Raw genomic sequence first — 22252 nt, 5'->3', positions numbered from 1 at the left:
GTATTTCCAAAGATAATAATTGCATTTTTTTTAAAAAAAAAACAAAGACATATTCATTTCTGGAAAAAAAAAAAAAAATTAAAATAAAATATTACATATATATTACATCATTTAAAAAAAAAAAAAAGTGCAACAATAAAAGAATAATGTTGCTTTTTTTTTGGAGAAAGCAGTTATATTTTTGTAAAGAAAAAGCACTAATTTTCAATAATTTATTTAAATACTTTTACCAGCAAATTGTTTAAAAAAAAAATAATTAAAGAAATTAGATTTTTTATTTTTTTTTTAAAAGGTAATACTGCAAAAATAAAGTCAGTAAGCAAATACAATTCGTTGTCAAGTGGTGGCGCTGCAGGGCAAGAGGAAGGAGGGGACATAGAAAAAAAAAAAAGGGGACGGAGGATGAAGATGACGAAGAGTATTGTGACAACACGGAAAGGAGAGAAAGAAAGTGTGCGTGTGTGTGTGTGTGTGTGTGTGAAAAGAGTGGAGGACTTAAAAAAAAAAAAAAAAAAAAAAAAGGACAGAACAAGACAAGACTTAACGACACTGAAGTCAAACTGGAAAATCCAGCCGAGGCTTTCTGACAAGTCTGATGAAACTCTCAGAACCGCAGCCAGAACCGTCAAAGCCCCGAAAAAAAAAAATTAAAAAAATCTACCCACGGAACCCGAACGCTGTCCACGGCCGACAGGAAAGAGTGGAAAAGGGCGGACGGACGGATGGGGGAAAGGAGAGATAATTATGAGGACAGGACAGAAAGTGAACGAGTGGAGGGGGTCATAAAACAACAACAAAAGGGATGTGGGATGAAAAAAAACGAAAGTCACCCAGATTCCACAAGTTTGCACACCCTTTGAGGTAATTTTTCTGCTACTAGGTGGCATTCATGTTTTATGTTGGACATGACAGGAACACTACATTTTCCCTTTCCTATTCAGAGCAATTGCGATTTGGAACATAAACCCATTTTGTTCATTGTAAATTACCAGTCCCCTCAAATATAAATATATATATATATTTTTTTAAATCATAAATTATAGCGAAATTGTATTATAGACTCATTTGCCCAGCGTATGTAAATTAAAGCATGTACAACAATGTTTACATATCTATTATATTGACATTTTTAATCAATCTGTACATCATATTAAGGCCTTAATTTTAGCCAAATGGGTATGTATCGTCCGATTCCACATTACTTACAGTATTTGCACAATTTAATGTTTAATATCAACTTTTCCCCATTCATGTTCAATGTGACAGACATTGAACTTTGTCTAAGTATCACTTTCCAAGCCCACTTCCATATATATAACTTATCATCATCGTACCTGATACTGCTCGGTGGCACAGTTGGTAAAGTGCATTGTCCAGCAACCAGGAGGTCATATTTTCATAATTTATCACTCAATTTACTTCATAAGCATTCCACATGCATTCAAATCTTAGCATTCGCCTATTAGCCTTCAGATTTCAGCATTCCCATGCAATTTGTCCAGAAATTGCACTTAGTCTAGTTCTATTTATACATTTATTCTTGTATTTATTTCCACATGAGTTTTTATTTTTTGAGTCTCATTTTTTATTGATTTTATTTTTTACTTTTATTTATGGAATATATATATATATTTATATGCATTTCATTTTTGAATTATTTTTTATATCCATTTTATTTTCATTTTTATTCATTTATTTATTTTTTTTATTTATTGATTGATATGTAATTGTTTGTATACATTTATTCTTGTATTTATTTCCACATGTATTATTATTATTATTATTATTAATATTATTTGAGTCTCGTTTTTTATTTTTGTGTTTATTTTTACTTTATTAATGGAATATAGTTAATGTTTTTATTTCCATTTATATATATTTTTTTACACATAATTTTTCAATTATTTTTTTTACATCCATTTATATTTTCACTTTTATTAACTCTTTGACTGCCAAAAACGTTTAATAACGATTAGTAAAATCACGACGTATGCTGCCATAAACGTGAAATGACGTCATCTGCGTTTTGTTTTGTTTTTTTATTTTTTCGTCAATGGACGGAGCAACGTCTAAATGCAGCGCTGCCCGGTCAATGGGTTGTGGAATCAAAAACACCACCTAACTATGGCCAGCAGATGGCAGCATTGTGTCTCTTTTCAATGGGCTGCTGGTGTATGGAATTACAATGAAATGTAATCAGCGAAATGGCACTGTGCAGGGGTTGGATTTCTTTTTTTTTTTTTTTTCATAACGTGTGGCAGTAAAAGAGTTAATTAATTTATTTTTTTATTTTTTTATTTTTTAATTTGGGCAGTTTTGGTCCTCCATAGAATAGTAGCATATATCGTATGTATAAAAATAGTACAAAAAATACTTGTAGTAGTCTGTATTGTCTATTATTATATAGTAGAATCTGGATGCCACAGATAAAAAAAAGAAAAAAGGTGTATGAATAAACAAGACAAAAACAGCGAGTGTCGGAAAGATTCTGACGAAAGGAGGCCAAATGGACACGCTGGTGGTCCGAGGTACAAACTCACTCTCAACCTCCCTCAAGTTTGCTCAAAACAAGAAAACAACCAAAACCAGAACGCCTCATTTCCTTGTCTGTGTGCGTGTGCGTGTGCGTGCGTGCGTGCGTGTTCGCGCCATCCACAGGAACCAGAGAGCCAGAGGGCCGAAGCCGGGGGCCCTTTGCCGCTCCTTCTGTACCCGCATCGTCAGCATCGAGTCGAGTGTCGTCGGCGTGTGGAAACTTGCAAACGTGGCTCGTCAACCAATCGCGCGCCATGTTGTGCGCGTGTGCGTGCGTGCGTGCGTGCGTGTACGTGTGCGTCCGTGCGGGTTGCAGATGGACAGGCAAAAAAGCTCCCCTTCTCTGTTCCCTCGCTCCTGCGGCCTGACGGCAGGGCTGGCGGGTGACACTTAAAAAAAAATCAAATACAAATGTTAAATAAAAAAAATCATATATATAGTACGGAGCCTCAGACATGACACGGGGAAGGAAAGAATTCAATTGGGGGCACAAATTTGGAAGAACGTGCGCATGAAATGCTAATATGTGGCCAGGAAGCAGTTTTAATATGAACACAAAATTATTAATCAATTATTAGTAATATCAATTCCTGGACAGCAGGGTAAGAAAATGGAGTGCACATTTTTTTTTTTTTTTTTTTTTTAGCGTTGGAGGACATCGGTAGTAACATTTGCAAGTTGTTGATAGGAATGATAATAAACTTACAAATTAATTAAAATAATAATAATAATAATAATAATAATAATCTAAAATTATCTAAAAAATAATAAACCTGCAATCTTTAAATTCTTCTCTTGAAATGCGGGAAAGACAATTTACACAACAGCAACACTTAAAATATTTTGTCGAATTGCCAAATTTAAAATTTTAATGATTTGTTGTGTTGAAATTTTTAGCCCCCCCCAATTTTATTTATTTATTTTTATTTTTGAATCAATACCACAAATTTCATTGCATTTTCTGGCAGACTTCCGAGATATTAATATGACTCATTTGTATTTTGTGCATACATTATACCTCATTCATCGGCATAAATTAACTCATTCTAACCCAAAAACGTAAAAATATGTTTTTTAATACTTTTTTGTTTTTTGTTTTTAATGGGGGTTTTTTGTTTGTTTTTTAGTATATATTTTTTTAATGGTAGAGCGAGCTTTGATTAAGCTTCTGACATGAAAAGATGGTTTAAAGAAATGGTCGTTCCTACAAAAAAAAAACAACAAAAAAAACAGCAGGTGGCAGGAGAGTATAAGAGATCAGCCAGGGCCATGTTGCAACAAGCTCTTTTCACCATTCTTTTCAACATTTTCACCAGGAAACTTAGCTATATTCTAATGCTAACTGCTGCAAAACGGAAACAGATACCAACATTCTTTTTATTCCTGACGAAAGACGAGACTCTAATCTTTCTTTTGGTAGGTTCCATGTTTGTTTTTTATAGCAATAAAACCCAATAGACTGTCAGCGAGAATGGTTGCGAGTGAATGAGTTAATATTAGCATTTTCGTGGCCACGGTTTATCATTTTGTGGCCGCATATTAGCATTTTATGCACATGTGACATCTATTCTGCCCACAATGTAAATGTTTCCCCTCCATGTCATGTCTGTGGCTCCATAAAAAAACTAAAAAAAAAAATATCCAAGGAGTCCACCGTCACGTCACTGCAACCACAGAAGCTGCGACCGGCGCCCTCCGATCGCACCACGCCAACAGAGGACGGCGCGCACCACCACCACAACCACAGAGGGAGGACAGGAAGTGGAAGGACGTAAGGGAGGGACAAAAGGGGGGGGGGGTCGAGTCTACCTTATAGGCGACCCGGGCGGGACACCTCTTCCCGAGGCCTAGCGGCGGACACATGTGTCTTAGCATCTGATACATGTCTGTGTAAGTGATCCGGCCGCTACACACGCACACGCACACGCAATCACCCCCGACAGACAAGAACAAACGATGCCAGAGGAGGAGGAGGGGGGGAGGAGGGGGGAGGGGGGAGAACGCAAAAAGCAAAAAAAAAAAAGGACACAAGGGAAGGAGAGAGGGAAACAAACACACACAAAGGTTATTGTTGTTGTTTGTCGCCGTGGTGATGAGCGTGTGGTTGGTTGCTATGGCGAGAGGAGGAAGAGGATGAGAGGGAGGAGAAAGAGGAGGAAGAGTCTGGGGGGTTCGATTTCGGGAGTCGTGTCTGTTTGGGATCTTTTTCCCAACGCTTGGATATAGAAGTGAATCACACGACACACGCGCACACACATGCGCACACACGTTTCCTGGTTACAAACAGAGCGGGCGTGTTGGCCTTTTTTTTTTTTTTTTTTTTTTTTTTTTTTATTTACGTACTTTTGGGGTTTGAAACATTTCCGTGTGCTACTTGCTCCTTGTTAGCGTGCTAATGCTAATGCTAGCGCTGACATCAATCCATAGACTGATTATTTAGCAAACATTTCCGTATAAATACTAGCTGTAGTAATACGTGTACTATGTAAAACTGTATGTGTAAAAGTAATAGAAGTAGCGAGTAAAGTACACAGTAATAAAAAGTATTTTTAGCGCATACGAGAAATATGGCCTCTTCCATAAATAAACCTATTAATTTTCTTCACTCAGAAATCTAAGTACTTGAGAAAAATAAATAAATAAATAAATAAATAAATAAATAAAAAACAAAAGAAATCTAAGTACATTTTGCAAGGAGACATTTTGACTAAATTTTTTTTTTATTTAAAAAAAAAAAAAAAAAAAAAAAAAGTAAAGTCACTCAAGGGTTGAGGAACAAACCCATAACTTCCCATTGGGAGACAGCCAATCTACAACCTGAGCCATGCCGCCCCTTACTGTATTTTAGTGTATCACCCGCGTCAGCTGGAATCTTTCTACCTACTTTTTGTATATTAGCAAACAGTAGGAGTGGCATAGCTCAGGTGATAGAGTGGCCAGCTCCAAAGGTGAAGGTCGTGAGTTACTAACTTTTTTTTTTTTTTTTTTTTTTTATAAACTAGTAAAATGTACTAAAATAAATGTCCTTCTAAAATGTACTTACAATTTTTCAGTTAGAAAAATGTATTAGGTTTTTGTCATGGGATAGGCCAGAGTAAAAATTCTTTGAGTAAAATTTACTCTTATCCAAATGTTAATTTTACTCTGTTTAAAGTGGGACCAAATAGTTTGTATTGTACATATAGTAGATTGAACATATACAATCAGTTTTGTACACAAAGTAGTGCATATATAGCAGTTAGTACAGTATGTGTAGTAATGCGTACTTTATGTGATATCGCGATATTAAAACTGCCACAATATCATCGTCGTCATGTCACAATATTAAAAGCAGCATATCTGTTAAAAATAAAAGTTGGGTTGATTTCCATTTGTGCAGTTCTATCACCCTCTGGTGGCCAGTTTTTTTTTGTATTATTATTATTATTTTTTATTTTTTTTTATTTTTTTAGTGCAGTTCAATTTTCATAAGGGATGTTTTGGCCCTTCCATGTTTAAAATCCACACTGATGGTCAGATGAAGGGGGACGTAATAATGCTTGTGAACCGAGTCAATTTGTGGACGAACTCAATTCTTATTAGCAAGTGTCTCAACATTAAGTCTTATTAGAGAGTGTAGGTTGTTTATGTATAAACATGTATAAACGTAATATATATATTTTTTTATTATGAACACTTTTTTATATATATATATATATATATATATATATATATATATATATATATATATATATATATATATATATATATATATCGCCAACCTCGGATAATATCGTATCGTGATGTTTGGATATTGTTGCATCCCTACGGTCATGTCGGGGTCACGCCAGGGTCAAGTTTGGGTCCATCGACCGTGAGGTCAAGTGTCTGTTTTTGAACTGATGTAACAGCAATCTAGTTTCAACTGGTCTTAAGCTATGTGACGTCAGGAGCTATGTGATGTCAAGAACTGATGTAACAGCAGCTCAGCACGAGACCTACTGTATAGCACATATAGTTGGAAAGAGGGGAGTACGGTTTAGTACGTATACTTTCTTTTTCATTTGTTCATTCATTTGCATTACTTTTTTTTTTTTTTTTTTTCACAGCGTCAACTTAGCACGGCCAATATGGAGCAAGTAAATGACTCAATGCCGGATTAAGGCATCACAACGCCGCTCACGCGCGGCTAAGCTAGCACCCCGACCTCTTTGCGTGCTAACCAACCAAAATGGATGAAAAAGATGCATGTCACGCCTCCGAAAACAAAACGTCTCCTACCCAGGCACAGATCAGACAGCAAGCAGAAAAAAACCCAAAACAAAACTGAATGACATTTTTTTTTTTTTTTTTGCTTGGTACGTGTTCAAACATCATTCCGCCGCCACCCGACAACAGCGAATGCAGTGCATCACCGCATGCTTGAGTGTGTCAACAAGTGACGACCCCAAAGCCCCACCCCCTGAAAAAAAAAAAAAAAGTAGATGGTGAGATGACGTGAAAATCGGTGAGTGAGAATGAAAAGAATCAATCATTCATTCCAGTCTATAAAAAAAAAAAAAAAAAAAAAAGGCGAGCAGGTTGCGTTTCTTAATAAGTTGCTTTTAATTGGGAGGGGGGGCGGTGGGGGCGGTTCAGTCCAAACCTTGCAGGCCACCCTATGCGGGCATTTCTTGCCAAGGCCCAGGGGAGGGGAGATAACTCGCAATAAACTGTACATATCCTTATAATGTATGCGCCCGCTGCAAGAAAGATACAAGGGAGGGAGGTTAGGTTGCACGTCACGCGGCTCACGTCACAAAGAGTCAAGAAGAAAGAAGAGCATTCATTGACACCCCCCCAAAGAGGTACGTAAGATCAATGCCTTCCTCACGCACACACATCAGGAAAATGGGAAGTGGGTGGGGCGGGGGAGGGGGCACATTCATTTCAGGTGCAAAAAGTGAACAAGAAGAGATCCTGCAGTGCCGGGGGAAGAAGGAAACGGTTATTTACCAAATAATGTAGCGAGAACGTGGCTAATGCTACAAGCTAACTACTCACTGGGTGACTTACCTGCGGATTTCATTCACAGCGGGCAGATTTTGGATCTGTTTTGGCTTTTTTTTTTTTTTTTTTAACATTACTAACAATATCTTATCAACTTATAAGAGTACCAAAATCCATTTAAAAAAAAAGCCAGGATAAGGCTATGCAGCCATCTGCATAGTTGAGTCAATCCCTCCAAAAAAACAACAACAAAAAAAGTCGGCATGTATTAGCACTTGTATTATCAGCGACATATTCAGAGAGGCTGGAAAAAAATAAAATAAATCATGAAAACAACCCAATACAGTCGATACAGTTTCTGGATAGAGCTATGCGGCCAGTCCACATAGTCATTTAAGACCCTCAAAAAATTAGCATGTACTTGTATAATTGGCAACATAGCCAGAGAGGTTGTAAAACCAACTAAAAAAAAAAATAGCCCAGACCAATTCCGGCTCTCGTTGAGGCTATGCGGCCCATCCGCATAGTCATTGAAGACACCAATATCAGCCCTTTCCAAATGGCAAAAAAAATCAGATGACTACTGAGCAGACATTTTTGTGTACAACAAAAGACAAAGGTAATTCAAACTTTTTTTTTAAACTAGCTAAAATAAAATCAATTTTAGCATATGTTTTAAAGTTAAATAGTCAAGAACAACATATTTAAAAACAGGCAAATGTTCCACCTGTTATTCCTATCTTCATAGTTTTAAGCATTATGGGACCAAAAAGAAGTTTTTTTATTTATCGGTTATCAGAATTGCACACGGCCAAATACTGGAATTAGCATCGGTCGGGTCTTATTTACCACTCTCAAAAATCATCAGGAAACAAGCAAATGTACTTGTTTTATCTGCAAAATACGGAAAGCGGCTAAAAAAAACAACAACAACAACTTGAAAACATCCCCAAACACAATCATGTGAATCCCTCAAAATTCAACAGGCGCTAGCAAAGTACTTGTATTATCTGCAACATAGTAATACAAGTTGAAAAAAAGAAGAAACGTAACCCAGATAGATTCAAATTTGGGATAAAAGTTATTTAAAAAAAACCTACAACCCCCAAATACAAGAAAACTCTCTGCAAATGTATTACCAAAACAATAATTTTATGCTAATGTGTTACGTTACTATCCTGAGGGCTAATTACTCTTTGCGTGCTAGCGAGCTAAGCTAACACGACTAGCTAGCTATGTTCGCAACATTCGTATAGGCAGCTGATTCCTTTTTTGTCAAGAAGGAGCTAATAGCGTTCTCGCCTTTAGCGATGTGATCTGTACGTTACGTTAGCTTAGCATCGGTGCGCTCAACTCACCAGGCGGCGGGGTCGTACTCGGCCCAAATCCTTACGTACTCGTCCAGGTGGTGCGGCCCCAGGATGGACGAGTCTCTGGTCAGGTACTCAAAGTTGTCCATGATGACGGCCACGAACAGATTGAGCATCTGCGCGCAGCAAAAACAAAAAAACGTTGTTATTAGCCAAAAAACACAATTTGTTAGCTTTGTGATTTCGCGCTCACCAGGAAGGAACAAAGGAAGATGAAGGAGACGAAGTAGGTGTAAGCGAAGGTGCTGCCGCATTCGGGTTCCGTGTTGCCCGACGCCGGGTCGCACTCTTTGCCTCCCAGACACGCCAGCATGATTTCGTGCCAGGCTTCGCCCGTGGCGCTCCTGCGGACGGATCACGCCGTGAAGCTAACCGACGCGCGGCCCGGCTAGCGCGGGCGGGCGGCAAAAAACGTCACCTGAAGAGCAGCATGAGGGCCATGACGAAGGTTCGAAAGTTGTTGTGATGGTCGATGGCGCTCTCGCCTTCCTCCTCCAGCGCCAGGTTGCCAAACAGCTGCGCGCACAAGTGAACGGCTTTTTGTTAGCGTTAGCGTTACTAGCACAATAGAAACTCTTTGACTAGGCATGGACCGATATTAGGTTTTGACGGTATGCTAACCGTGAGCAAAAATAAAAAATTATAGCTCTAAAATGTCATCACTTCTGAGCTATTTTTTTTATATTATTATATTATTGAAACCACGGTAAATCGTCAAACCGGTTATGAGCGCAAGACGGCGTATTAGGACCATGTATAAATATATATTTGTTCAGAGGGTGGGGGCAATATGCAGAGATAAATTTTGCCAATTTATAAAGTCGCAAACTTGCGACGTTATAAAGTGGCAGATTTGTGAGAAAAAAAAACAAAACAAAGAAAAAAATCATATGATGTTAAGCATTAACACTTTGAAGTGTTGGGAACGGCCGGCGACAAAAACTTTGCGAAGGTCCACACCTTGAGGATCAAGCATTTCAGTTAATTTGTTAAAATGTATATTTACTTTTCCAGAATTATTATTAAACATTCATGCATTTTTTTGTAAAGTAGCTTAAGTTGATGTGTCGAAATCTGCTGCTCTCCGTCATTTACCGAAAGCATGCTAGCTTCTGATTGGTTCGTATTAGTCAGCTGATAGGGGATCAGGAAGTGTTGTCGCTCGAGCTGCCGTATTTGACGAGTAAAGTTAAAATATAAGAATGAATCTGTCTCCATCCTACCTTTTCATTTTTTTTAAACAGTGTCCCGTTAACCACAAACGAATCCTCACATGACTAGACTATAGCTATGCTAACGTGTATTTCTCATAAATTTTTGCGTTTCTTTCTCACAAATTTGACACTTTATGAACTCGCAAATTTGCATTTTTTTTTCTCGCAAATTTGCCACTTTATAAACTAACAAATTAGCTGTTTTTTTCCTTGCAAATTAGCCACTTTATAAACTCGCAAATTTGCCACTTCATAAACTCAAATTTGCGAGTTTTTTCCTCCCAAATTTGCGTTTTATTTTCTTGCAAATTTGACACTATAAACTCGCAAATTTGCGAGTTTTTTTTCTTGCAAATTTGACACTGTATACTCGCAAATTTGATACTTTATAAACTTCTTTTTGCCTCACAAATTTTCCAGTTTATGAACTGGCAAATTTTCCACTTTATAAAATCGCAAATTTGCGATTTTTTTTTCCTCGCAAATTTTCCAGTTTATGAACTGGCAAATTTGCTATTTTATAAAATCGCAAATTTGCGATTTTTTTTTTCCTCGCAAATTTTCCAGTTTATGAACTGGCAAATTTGCTATTTTATAAAATCGAAAATTTGTGATTTTTTTTCCCCACGCAAATTTGCCAATTTATGACCTAAAACATTTGCAACTTTATAAACTCGCATATTTACGAGTTTTTTCCTTGCAAATTTGCCACTTTATAAACTCATAAATTTGCTAGTTTTTTTTGTTTTGTTTCGCAAATTTGCCACTTTATAAACTCACAAATTTGCAATTGTTTTTTTCACAAATTTGCCACTTTATGAACTCGCAAATTTGCCACTATAAACTCGCAATTTTCTTTCTTATAATATTACCACCATCTGAAAAAAAAGTAAATATACATGGCCGTAATATGCCGTTGTATCAGCCCATGCCTACTCTTGACATTTTTTTTTATTTTTTTTTATTTTTTTTATTTTTATTTTTTTTTTAAACGAGCTACGTAGCTCACCTGCATGCCGATGATGGCGTAGATGAAGAAGAGCATGGCGATCAGCAGGCACACGTACGGCAAAGCCTGCGAGCACACGCACGTACGCGTCGGTCACAAGCGGCTAGCGGCTCGCTAGCGCCCCCCCCCCCATACCCCCCGCGGCGGCGCTCTGCTCACCTTGAAGGACTGCACGAAGGTCCACAGCAGGATGCGGATGGTCTCGCCTTGGCGCAGCAGCTTGATCAGGCGAGCGGCGCGGAACAAGCGCAGGACGCTCAAGTTGATGAAATTGTTCTGCGAGAAGAAGCACGGCGGTTAGCGCACGAGCGCGCGTGTGACGTTCAACAAACTTCAAGCGGAAGCTTTGGTGGGGGGGCGGGGAAGGGGGAGGAGACTCCAAAAGAACAAAAGAGAGGAGAAAAGTTAAGAGTAGACAGAAAACAAAATAAAAAAGGTCATCATCCAATCTGGTAGAGCAATTTTTTTTTAAATTTTTTTTTAAACCAAATGCACTGATCTCGGAGGGGCAAGCAGGCCACACAGGATGAAAGCAAGGAGGTGGCAAGGGAACACATACATCTATAGACGCCACATTGGCGGGAAACGGCGGCAGGGCGTCGGCCATCTTTTGTGCCAGTCGTTGGTTGGGCTAGCTGAAAACGTGCTGCCTTGACATACGAGAGAAACGACTGACAAGTTTTTTCAAGCTGTTTCTTGCCTCACCTAGTTGAAGTTTAACTATCAAACCAAACGGAAAACCAAATGCAACCAAACAACTTTGTCTTAACTCTTTGACCGCCAAAAACGTTTAATAACGATCAGTAAAATCAGGACGTGTGCCGCCATAAACGTTAAATGACGTCAACTAAGTTTTTTTTTTATTTTTTTTATTTTTTCTCAGTGCAGTGCTGCCTGGTCATTGGGTTGTGGAATCAAAAACACCCACTAACTATGGCCAGCAGATGGAAGCATTGTATCTCTTTTCGTGAGTGATCAAAGGCTTTATTATATCAAAGTCTTTTTGATAACATGTGGCAGTAAAACGTTAAGAATGGCCTGCTAGCTTAATGCAAAATTTAGCAGCAACAAAAGCGAAAATGTACAATTTACGGAAAAAGTACTTTTTTTTTCACATTCTGTATTGCTAGCACACGTTTTGATATTGACAAAGCCTCGCGAAAATCGAATGAGAAATAAACAAGTTGTGGCAGAATTTCACTGTCAATGCATTGCCCTCGACGGGAACGTTGCCACACCCAACATGGCCGCTGTACAGACGCGATGTTGCCACACAACACAAAGGAAACCCCCCTAAACCTTACAAAATATTACTAAAAAACAAAAAAAACAAAAAAGACAAACGCAAATCCACAGGTGCTGAACGACAAGATATGTTTTTAGCTATGAGCATGGTCAACCAACGAATTAAACTCGTATCTCAAGGCACCACAGAAGCGTATGCTCCGTTGTCAACTCTACATTTTTGAATTCACCGCAGTTTTTATAGATGACAACAGGGAAGGAAAGGAAATCAGCCTGGCCTGTTAACCAAGCACGCGTGCATAAACACGGCTGATTTGATTATAAAATAATAATAATAATAATAATAATAATAATAATGGATGATGGTCGAACAAATTATTAAATGTAAAAAAAAAGTGTATTTAAATAGAATTAAACAATGATTAAATGAAACAAATTGTTATATCTACATGCTTAGTCTAAAAATAAAATAATTTTAATAAAATTGCAGCGAATCAAACAAATATTTTATGTTTATTATACTTTTTTTTATTTATTTTATTGTTCACAATAATCCAATAAACCAATTATTTCATGTGATAAATGAATAAAAAATTAAAACAAAACAAAAAAAAGAAATAATAATAATAATAATAAATGGTTTTTAATCTACAAATTTTAGGGTGAAAAAAAAATGACATTTGATCTCGTCCAATCAGATTGCTCTGAAGCCCTCGCCAATGCAGCTCACAGGCACCAGGGGGCACACCTACGCCGTCTTTCTTTTGACAACGTCAGCATTCACACGCAATTTCCCGCCCAGGGTGATAATTAGCAGAATTATCAAGACAATAATCATCAAATGATGATTATGATCTGCCTGGCGTGTGGTTGACAGGCAAGGACAGGATTAGGAAGAGGGGCAAAGGTCACAGAAAGCCACATGCACGGTTTGGCATTCAAGCATTCCCAAAAAAAAGATGCTAGCTGCTAACCATGCTACGCAAAGCCGATTTTTACAAATACCTTCAACAGGCTTCATTTACATCATTACAATAATAATCGGATGATAAGAATATTATTAAAATCCTGATCAATAACGTACTTTTTTATTACAAGACTTGCATGTTTTGGAATGTTAAAACTATGTTCTTGTAATTAGCATTTTTTTTTTCTCATAATATCCAGACTTAATTCGTTATTCGAGATTTTCTACTACTTTTTTGTATTTTTTATTTTTTTATTTTTTTTTTAATCGTACTGTAACATGTTTTTGGTAGTGTGAGACTTACTTCTTGTAATATTTTTTTTAATTTTTAGGTTGTATTAATGTAAATTTTTCCTCATTTTTTCATTGGAGGTTTTCGTTTAGTACGCGACGTTTTTTGTTGTAGAATTATGACTCTAATTGCAGTAAGTAAAAAAAACGTAAAAGTTGCGACACTATTTTGTTCTTCTTAATTCGTTTTCTTAGTTTTTGCCATTTGTGACACTTTAACTCATTCAATCCCAAAAACGTGTAAAAACGTTTTTAAATATTTTGTCCTTCTCTCCCAAAAACGTGTTGAGACGATTTTTGTTGTTGTTGTTTTGTTTTGTTGTTTTGTTTGTACTATTTTTTTTTTTTAATAAGGCTTGGGGGTTAGCGTTAGGATTTCTCATAATATTAGACATTTTCCTCTATTTTTTAAATATATTTTTTATTCATTTATTTATTATTATTATTATTATTATTTTATATATATATATATATATATATATATATATATATATATATATATATATATATATATATATATATATATATATATATTAATAGTTTTTAAATATTAAATATGACATTTTCTGACTTGTTATAATAGTAGGTCATTTTTCACAGTTTTTTTCTTTCTTTCTTGCTAAATTAAAACATTATCAATAGTTATTTTGTGTTATAGAAAACCGGGAGGTTCAATACAAAACCACTCATTCTTTAATCATTATATCAATGATTAATGTCACATTTCATATTCTGCAGTTTCATCCAGGAAGTACATGCAGAGAGAGTTGGGAGGGAGGGGGCGGGTCTTTAAAAGCACAACCAATGAGGATGCAGAGTAATGCTTTGAGAGATAAATTACAAACCAACCAGAGTCTACATGTGCGATGATGTCGAGGGATGAATGGGAAGGAAGTCGGGGAAATATATATTTATACATATTGATAGATATATATAGAGATTTATTGTGTGTCATGGTTGGGTCATGGGCACATGACATCATCAACATCAACTTCATCATAATCATCATCACCACCAGCAACACAGATGAAGGACGACACGATGAAAGGTTTCATAGTGCATTTTTTTTTTTTTTAAGGGGATTGGATGGATTATTGTTTGATCAGAGAAGTTAAAAAAAAAAAGTGTGGAAAGACATGAAGAAGGAGAAGAAGAGTCATTATAAGGATCACAAATGTCACCATGGCAAAACGTTAGCGAGTCGCCGAATGGGAAGTTGACCTGACGCGGTCTGTTAGCTTAGCATTAGCGTCATCAGACGTCCGTCAAACTGGTTAGCGTTAACGGGCCCCGTCAGTTCCAAGATGGCCGCGGGCTCGTTTGACAGCAATTAGCATCTCCTGCGCTAATCTTGTGGCGCGTAATGGAATAACAAAGTCAAGGTACTGCTTTTGCGACGTTATTCACGACATTTTGGGGGTACAATTATGACTTTTTTTTGGGGGGGGGGAAGTCATGCTTTTATGAGAAAATAGCCTTCATACTGTATTACAGTAACATTTACTTTAAGATTCAATGCTACAATAATGTACTCTAAAATAATGATTATTTTTAAAGTTATACTATGGTGGAACACCCACGTAACTCGGGGCGTGGAAACCAAATATAAAGAAGGTGAGAAGAGGAATCTTCAGAGAGTGCAGGAGTGAATTGTATCAGTCTCTCCTCGTGAGCCCTGAACTGAATGTCTTTTTGCATCGTGTTTAATAGATGTCAAACAGATAACCCTGACAATAATGTTACAACTTTGACTTTAAAATGATGACTTCATTTTTTAAGTCACACTATTATGAGAAAATACTCGACTGTGAAAAACAAGATTTCATTTTGCAACGTTACAATAACATTTACTGTAAAATTATGACTTTTTTTTTTTTTTAAATCAGAAAATAAAAGTCAAATTGTTATGTTTACAAAGAGAATAAGAGTGCAATATTTTTTTTTTCTTGTTTCAACCTTTTTCCTATTACATAAACACTTTATTTTTGTTATATTTTTTCATCACATAATAAACAGCATCTTGATAATGCCAACATTTTTTTGTGTAATATTAGGTCTTTTTTTTTTTTTTTTTTTTTTTTTTTTTTAAATTGACACATTTTTGCAATACAGTGATCCCTCGTTTAGCGCTGGGGTTGCATAAAAAAAAATAATAATAAAAAAAAATAAAAAAAATACCCGCAATAAGTACCGTAGAAACCGCAAAATTGTCAGCTTTATTTTTTACATTTATTATAAATGTTTATATATGTATATATGTATATATGTATATATATATATATATATATATATGTATATATGTATATATATATATATATATATATATATATATATATATATATATATATATATATATATATATATATATATATATATATGTATATGTATGTATATATGTATATATGTATATATATATATATGTATATATATATATATATATATATATATATATATATATATATATATATATATATATACAAAATAGTTTAAAAAAAAAAAAAAAAAAAAAAAAGTAAATAAATGCATACAAAACTGCCCAAAAAATTTTTATAAAAAATCTGTGAACCATCAAGGCAGCAAAAACTGAACCGGGCTATAGCGAGGGAACACGTTTTGCAATTTTATTCACATTTATTTTCGGTAAGTGTTTGTTTGGCATCCATTGACGTCCCCTTGTTGCTAGCAAGAATTCAATACGCTGCTAAGCTAACAGCCGCTAACAGCGCACACCAGAGAGGGAGTCGAAACAACACCAACATTTTCCGCCATTTGCGCCCACTTACCCCTAATTTGGTCACCAAAATGTCCGTGATGCTTCCCAGCACGGAGACAAAGTCAAAAATGTTCCAGGCGTCTTTGAAGAAATTCTGTTTTGGACAAAGGAGGAAGTTAGTCGTCGCCGTCGTCGCCGTCCCAAGGACGCCTGTTGCCACGGAAACAAGGGAAGAAAGTCGGATCACAGTTGGCGTGCGCGCGGTGCGGCGGGGGGGGGGGCGGGGTTTTTCCGGGACATCGAGAACCCGCTCCAGTTCTGTCTACCAAAATAAACCGGCCTCATGAATCAGTGATGGGGAACCGAGATGTGTGCGTGTGTGCGTGTTCACCAGCGGGCCGAACGCGATGAGCTTCAAGATGGACTCCAGGAAGAAGAACATGGTGAAGACGATGTTGAGGTTCTGCAGGACGTCGTCGTACGTTTCCGAGGCGCCGTCAAACTGCGCACACACGCACACACAAACGGTCACAGTACTAACGGGGGTATATGGCCACGGAGGAGGCGGGACTTCCGGGTTTCGTACACCGGCGTCGTTGCCGCTTCCTGTTTGTCACGTTTCACGATTCACATTGTTTTTCGATTCAGTTCAGGATTTCATGCAGTAACAATTTGACTTTTATATAGAAACTTTTCTCTTATTTGGCACATGAGTAAGAATATGAATATTATATATAATAATTGAAATCAATTACAACCACGGTGCTATGTAAATAAAGTGTCAAAAAAAACACTCTGGCAAATCACGACATTTACATTCCTGTGACAGATTTTATACTAAAAGGTTCCACTGGTTAATAAATAGAAAAATAAATATAAAAAAATAAATAATAATAATAATATTATATATATATATAATAGTATAATATAATAATAATAATAAATAATAATAAATAAATACAAATAAATAGAAACAAATTTACCTGTATTATAAGAGTCACAGCCATAGTACAAAATTATGCATCAATTTTTTTTTTTGTGTGTGTTTTTATGTCCAATTCTTACCTTACTTCTTTTTGGGCGGGTATTTGGCACATTAATTTACGGGGGGGAAATGCCGTAATAAAGGTATGGATTCATGGTTTTATGAATCAGTATTGGGCTATGAAAAGGAATATTTATTTGATATCGATATATCAATAGTTTAGACCCAGCCATAATGACGTATTTATACGTCATAAGCTTTATTATTCTTATTATTATTATTATTATGCAAGAGTGTACGGGAGGGTCTGACGCAGCTTCTGACTGAAGGGTTAAGCTTGACTGCAATGTTATTAAAAACAAAACAAAACAAAAATAAAACGGCCAGCAGGTGGCAGCAAGTATAAGATCAGCCAGAATCCACGCAAGGCCGGATTAAACCCCTTTGCGGGCCTGATCCGGGCCACGGGCCTTATGTTTGACACCCCTGCATAAAAAAAATAAAAATAAAAAAACAAACAAAAAAAAACGTATAAATCCGTCTTTGGGACACTTAAAACATTTAAAATAGAACATATTTATACGTTTTTGGGAACAAATGAGTTAAAAGACGGGGAAAAAAAATGCAATTATTATTCCTCAACATGGTCCAAGCCCAATCAGGATCCGACGGACTGACCTTCATCATGAGGACGATGGTGTTGAGCGCGATGAGAGCCATGATGCTGTACTCGAAGGGGGTGGACACCACAAACTGCCACATGCGATACTGGAAGCTGAGCTTGTTCTTGGGCATGTGGCGCGTCAGCGGCTTGGCGTTGATGGCGAAGTCGATGCAGGCCCTCTGGGAGGGGAAAAAAAAACGGACGGGCGGGCGTCACGCATCGGCGGCGCCGCCGGCGGACGCGCCCGTCGCTCGCTCACACCCCCCCACCTCGTTCTTCTCTAAGCTGTAGTCCTCCATCATCTTGTCGCCTTGCTCCTGGAAGGTGATGATGATGAGAGCCACGAAGATGTTGACGAAGAAGAAGGGGAAGACCACGAAGTAGACCACGTAGAAGATGGACATCTCCATGCGGTAACCCGGGCTGGGGCCCTGGTTCTCGTTCGTCGAGTCCACCGAGGCCTTTAACACCCTGCGCGCAAAACCCGTTCAAAGTTGTTGTTTTTTTTTTTGTCTTGCCGCAGTACGAAGCAAACATGGTGAAGCGACATTTAGATGTTATGCTGCGCGGAAAATGGAGTAGGTCAACAGAAGTCAAATCAGCCACAGTGTAAAAAATAAATGTTTTAAAGTTTGTCCCCAAAATGTATTTGGTGATTGGTTTCCATGCAGGGTCGCCGTTTTAAACAGCTGTTTCCAAAATTGAGTTGGAAAAAAAAAAAAAAACAGCTGTCAGAATGTGTGAATTTTGTTTTAATGGAGTCAAAGTTCCAAAGTGCACAGTGTAAAATAATTTTTTTAATGTTCGTCTCCAATATGCATTTTTTGGTTTCCATGCAGGGTCACCGTTTTAAACAGCTGCTACCAAAATTGAGTTGGGAAAAAAAAATCAGCTGTCAGAATGTGTGACTTTTGTTTTAATGGAGTCAAAGTTCCAAAATGCAGAGTGTAAAATAAATGTTTTAATGTTCGTCTCCAATATGCATTTTTTGGTTTCCATGCAGGGTCACCGTTTTAAACAGCTGCTACCAAAATTGAGTTGGGGGAAAAAAAATCAGCTGTCAGAATGTGTGACTTTTGTTTTAATGGAGTCAAAGTTCCAAAGTGCACAGTGTAAAATAAATTTTTTCAAGTTTGGCCCCAACATGCATTTGTTAATTGATTTCCATGCAGGGTCAGCGTTTTAAACAGCTGTTACAAAAATTGAGTTGAAAAAAAAAATCAGCTGTCAGAATGTGTAACTTTTGTTTTAAAGTAGGGTTCCAAAGTGAAGGCACCAAAGGGGCTGTCATCTTCCATGCAGTGCCATGATTTCTAAGAGTTCTTACAAAATTTGAGTAGAAAAATTCAGCTATCAGAATGTGTGACGTCGGATTTTTAAAGGAGTCAGAGTTTCAAAGGAAGTTTTCAAAGGAGGCTTGGCTTCCATGCAGGGTCATAATTTTTAACAGTTGTTACAATTTTTAGTTTAAAAATTCAGCTGTCAGAATGTGTGACCTCGAGTTTTAAAGGAATCAGGGTTTCAAATGAGGGTTTGGCTTCCATACAGTCATGCTTTTTAACAGACAAAATTGCATAAAAGTGTAACAAAATCAAGTTTAAAAATTCAGCTGTCAGAATGTGTTACCGTTAATGTAAAGGAGTCAGGGTTCCAAATTAAGGTTTCAAAGGGAGGTTGGCTTCCATGCAGGATCATGATTTTTTTAACAGTTCTTACACAAATTGAGTTGAAAAATTCAGCTGTCAGAATGTGTGACCTCAGATTTTAAAAGGAGTCAGAGTTTCAAAGGAAGGTTTCAAGAAAGGGTCCATGCAGGGTCATGATTTGTAACAGTTGTTACAAAATCGTGTTTAAAAATTCAGCTGTCAGAATGTGTGACTTTTGTTTTAAAGGAGTCAGGGTTCCAAAGTGAAGACACCAAAGGGGCTGTCGTCTTCCATGCAGGGGCATGATATTCAACAGTTCTTACAAAAATTGAGTTGAAAAATTCAGCTGTCAAAATGTGCGACCTCGGATTTTAACCGGATTTTTTGGAGTCAGGGCTCCAAAGTAAGGTTTCAAAGGAGGGTTGGCTTCCATGTGAGGGGTTCACGATTTTTCACAGTTGTTACAAAATTTTATTTAAAAATTCAGCTGTCAGAATGTATTATATTTTATAATTGTGTGTTTATGTTACCCCAATACATTTCTATGGGTGTCAATTAGACGCGGATTTTCGCTATTATCGGACCGCCCACCCACTGCACCGCCTACTGTGTGCGCACACTCACTGCGGCCAGCCTTCTCCGGTGGAGACGGTGAAGAGAGTGAGCAGCGCCCAAGCCACGTTGTCGTAGTGGAAGTTGTACTTCTTCCACTCCCGCTTCTGAGCTCGAACATCTTCCTTGTCGTACATGAGAAACTCGCCCCTGCGCGGGACACGACGACAGCGGCGTGAGCGCGGCCGTCGTCATCTCGTCAACCCGGACGCAACAAGGCGCGGTTTTCGCTCCCACCTGCAGTCGCTCTCAAATTCTTTGGACACGTCCGTGCAGTAGAAGAAGCGACCCTTGAACAGCTGCACGGCCACCACGGCGAAGATGAACATGAAGAGCATGTAGACGATCAGGATGTTCAGGACGTTCTTCAGCGAGTTCACCACGCAGTCAAACACGGCCTAGAGGGAGGAAGATTCAGGCTTTGACTTCGAGGGCATCACAATTTTGAACAGTTGTTACAATGTTGAGTTGAAAAATTCAGCTGTCAGAATGTGCGACCTCGGGTTTCCATTGGAGTCCGGGTTTCAAAATGAGGTTTCAAAAGACGGGTTGGCTTCCATGTTCACAATTTTTCACAGTTGTTACATAATTGAATTTAAAAAATTCAGCTGTCAGAATGTGCGACCTCGGTTTTCCATTGGAGTCCGGGTTTCAAAATGAGGTTTCAAAAGACGGGTTGGCTTCCATGTTCACAATTTTTCACAGTTGTTACATAATTGAATTTAAAAAATTCAGCTGTCAGAATGTGCGACATCGGGTTTCCATTGGAGTCCAGGTTTCAAAATGAGGTTTCAAAAGACGGGTTGGCTTCCATGTTCACAATTTTTCACAATTACAAAATTGAATTGAAAAATTCAGCTGTCAGAATGTGTGACCTCCAGTTTTAAAGGAATCGGGGTTTCAAATCAGAGGGTTTGGCTTCCATGCAGTCATGATTTTTTAACAGACAAAATTGATAAAAAAAAAAAAAAAGTTAAATAAATAAATAAATAAATAAATAAATAAATACAATCAGTTGTCGGATTGTGTGACCTCAGGTTTTAAAGGAATCAGGGTTTCAAAGGAGGGTCTGGCTTCCATGAAGAATTGAGTAAAAAAAAAAAAAAAAAAAAAAGATTAGGAAACCAAATAATTATTTTCCACCAAATATTGACAAATAAATTCTTTAAAAATCTTACAATGTGATTTCCGGGATTTTGATTTTCACAATCTGACTCTCACAGTTGAAGTGAGACAAACTTCTGTCAACATTTTAAGCAGTTTTATTGTTTAAAAAAAAATAGTTTACGTTATTCTATTAGTTTTCATAAACTATAAAAACTGAATGCTAACAGACTGTAGGACAAGGCAAGTATTATTTCTTTTCTTTTTTTTTTTTTAAACACTAATTTTTATTTGCCTTAAGAAATCTATATTTTTTCAAATCTAGTTTGAGTTCTTTTGTTTACCGTCGTTTTGCTATCGCATCGACCTCAGCGACGGTCGGGTGGCTAACGCGTACGAATGTCACCTTGAGCTTGGGGAGTCGTTTGATGGTCTTGAGAGGACGCAGAACCCGCAGCACCCGCAGCGACTTGATGGTGCTGATGTCTTTGCCTTTACTGCTCCCCCTACAGGTCAGCCGGGGAACAACAACAACAACAACCTTACCGACGGCCATTTTCAAAGCAAAAAACGGCAGACGGACACTACGGTTTCTTCCTCTGCATTGCAAACAAGAGTCAAACATGAAACCACGGAAGTCTTGGCAGATTTCATGGACGTCAAGAAGCATCATCATCATCATCATCATCATCAATTCATGTCCACAGGCATCTCCCGGTTAGAGTGCCCAGCCAAACCTCTTTCTTTCTTTCCCACTTTTTCAAGAATCAAAAAAGTTCTTCTGTGAGAGGACACGCGAGCGTCCGCTCACCGCCGACGGACGGCGGCGAACGGAGGCCACGCGGGACCCTCTGCGGTCATGTGATGCGCACGCGCGCCATCGCATGAGGTCGCCGACGTGGATGCAAAAGCCAGACGTGAGACGTGGG

The 22252-nt window shown here is 37.6% G+C and overlaps 1 protein-coding gene across 9 annotated transcripts in view; it reads right to left on the bottom strand.

Moving 5' to 3' along the window:
- Positions 1-22252, bottom strand: part of cacna1ab (calcium channel, voltage-dependent, P/Q type, alpha 1A subunit, b) — a 108528-nt gene that overhangs the window by 28410 nt on the left and 57866 nt on the right. For 7 of the 9 annotated variants that reach the window (XM_077524920.1, XM_077524927.1, XM_077524919.1 and 4 more), the window contains 13 exons: positions 21730-21829; positions 20457-20617; positions 20232-20369; positions 18231-18432; positions 17976-18140; positions 16704-16814; positions 16383-16466; positions 11256-11372; positions 11097-11162; positions 9292-9389; positions 9067-9217; positions 8862-8989; positions 7160-7256 (listed from right to left, as the gene is read on the bottom strand). In XM_077524920.1, coding sequence (XP_077381046.1) covers positions 7160-7256; positions 8862-8989; positions 9067-9217; positions 9292-9389; positions 11097-11162; positions 11256-11372; positions 16383-16466; positions 16704-16814; positions 17976-18140; positions 18231-18432; positions 20232-20369; positions 20457-20617; positions 21730-21829 — 1618 coding nt within the window. Of the gene's footprint in view, positions 1-4344; positions 4442-7159; positions 7257-8861; positions 8990-9066; positions 9218-9291; positions 9390-11096; positions 11163-11255; positions 11373-16382; positions 16467-16703; positions 16815-17975; positions 18141-18230; positions 18433-20231; positions 20370-20456; positions 20618-21729; positions 21830-22252 lie in introns of all 9 variants that reach the window. The other 2 variants (XM_077524921.1, XM_077524923.1) reach the window with 1 other exon arrangement.

Source organism: Festucalex cinctus, chromosome 6, assembly GCF_051991245.1.
Source record: "Festucalex cinctus isolate MCC-2025b chromosome 6, RoL_Fcin_1.0, whole genome shotgun sequence".
Lineage (NCBI taxonomy): Eukaryota > Metazoa > Chordata > Actinopteri > Syngnathiformes > Syngnathidae > Festucalex > Festucalex cinctus.
Note: the sequence above shows the minus strand (reverse complement) of the source record. Positions and strands in the feature narration are given on the sequence as shown.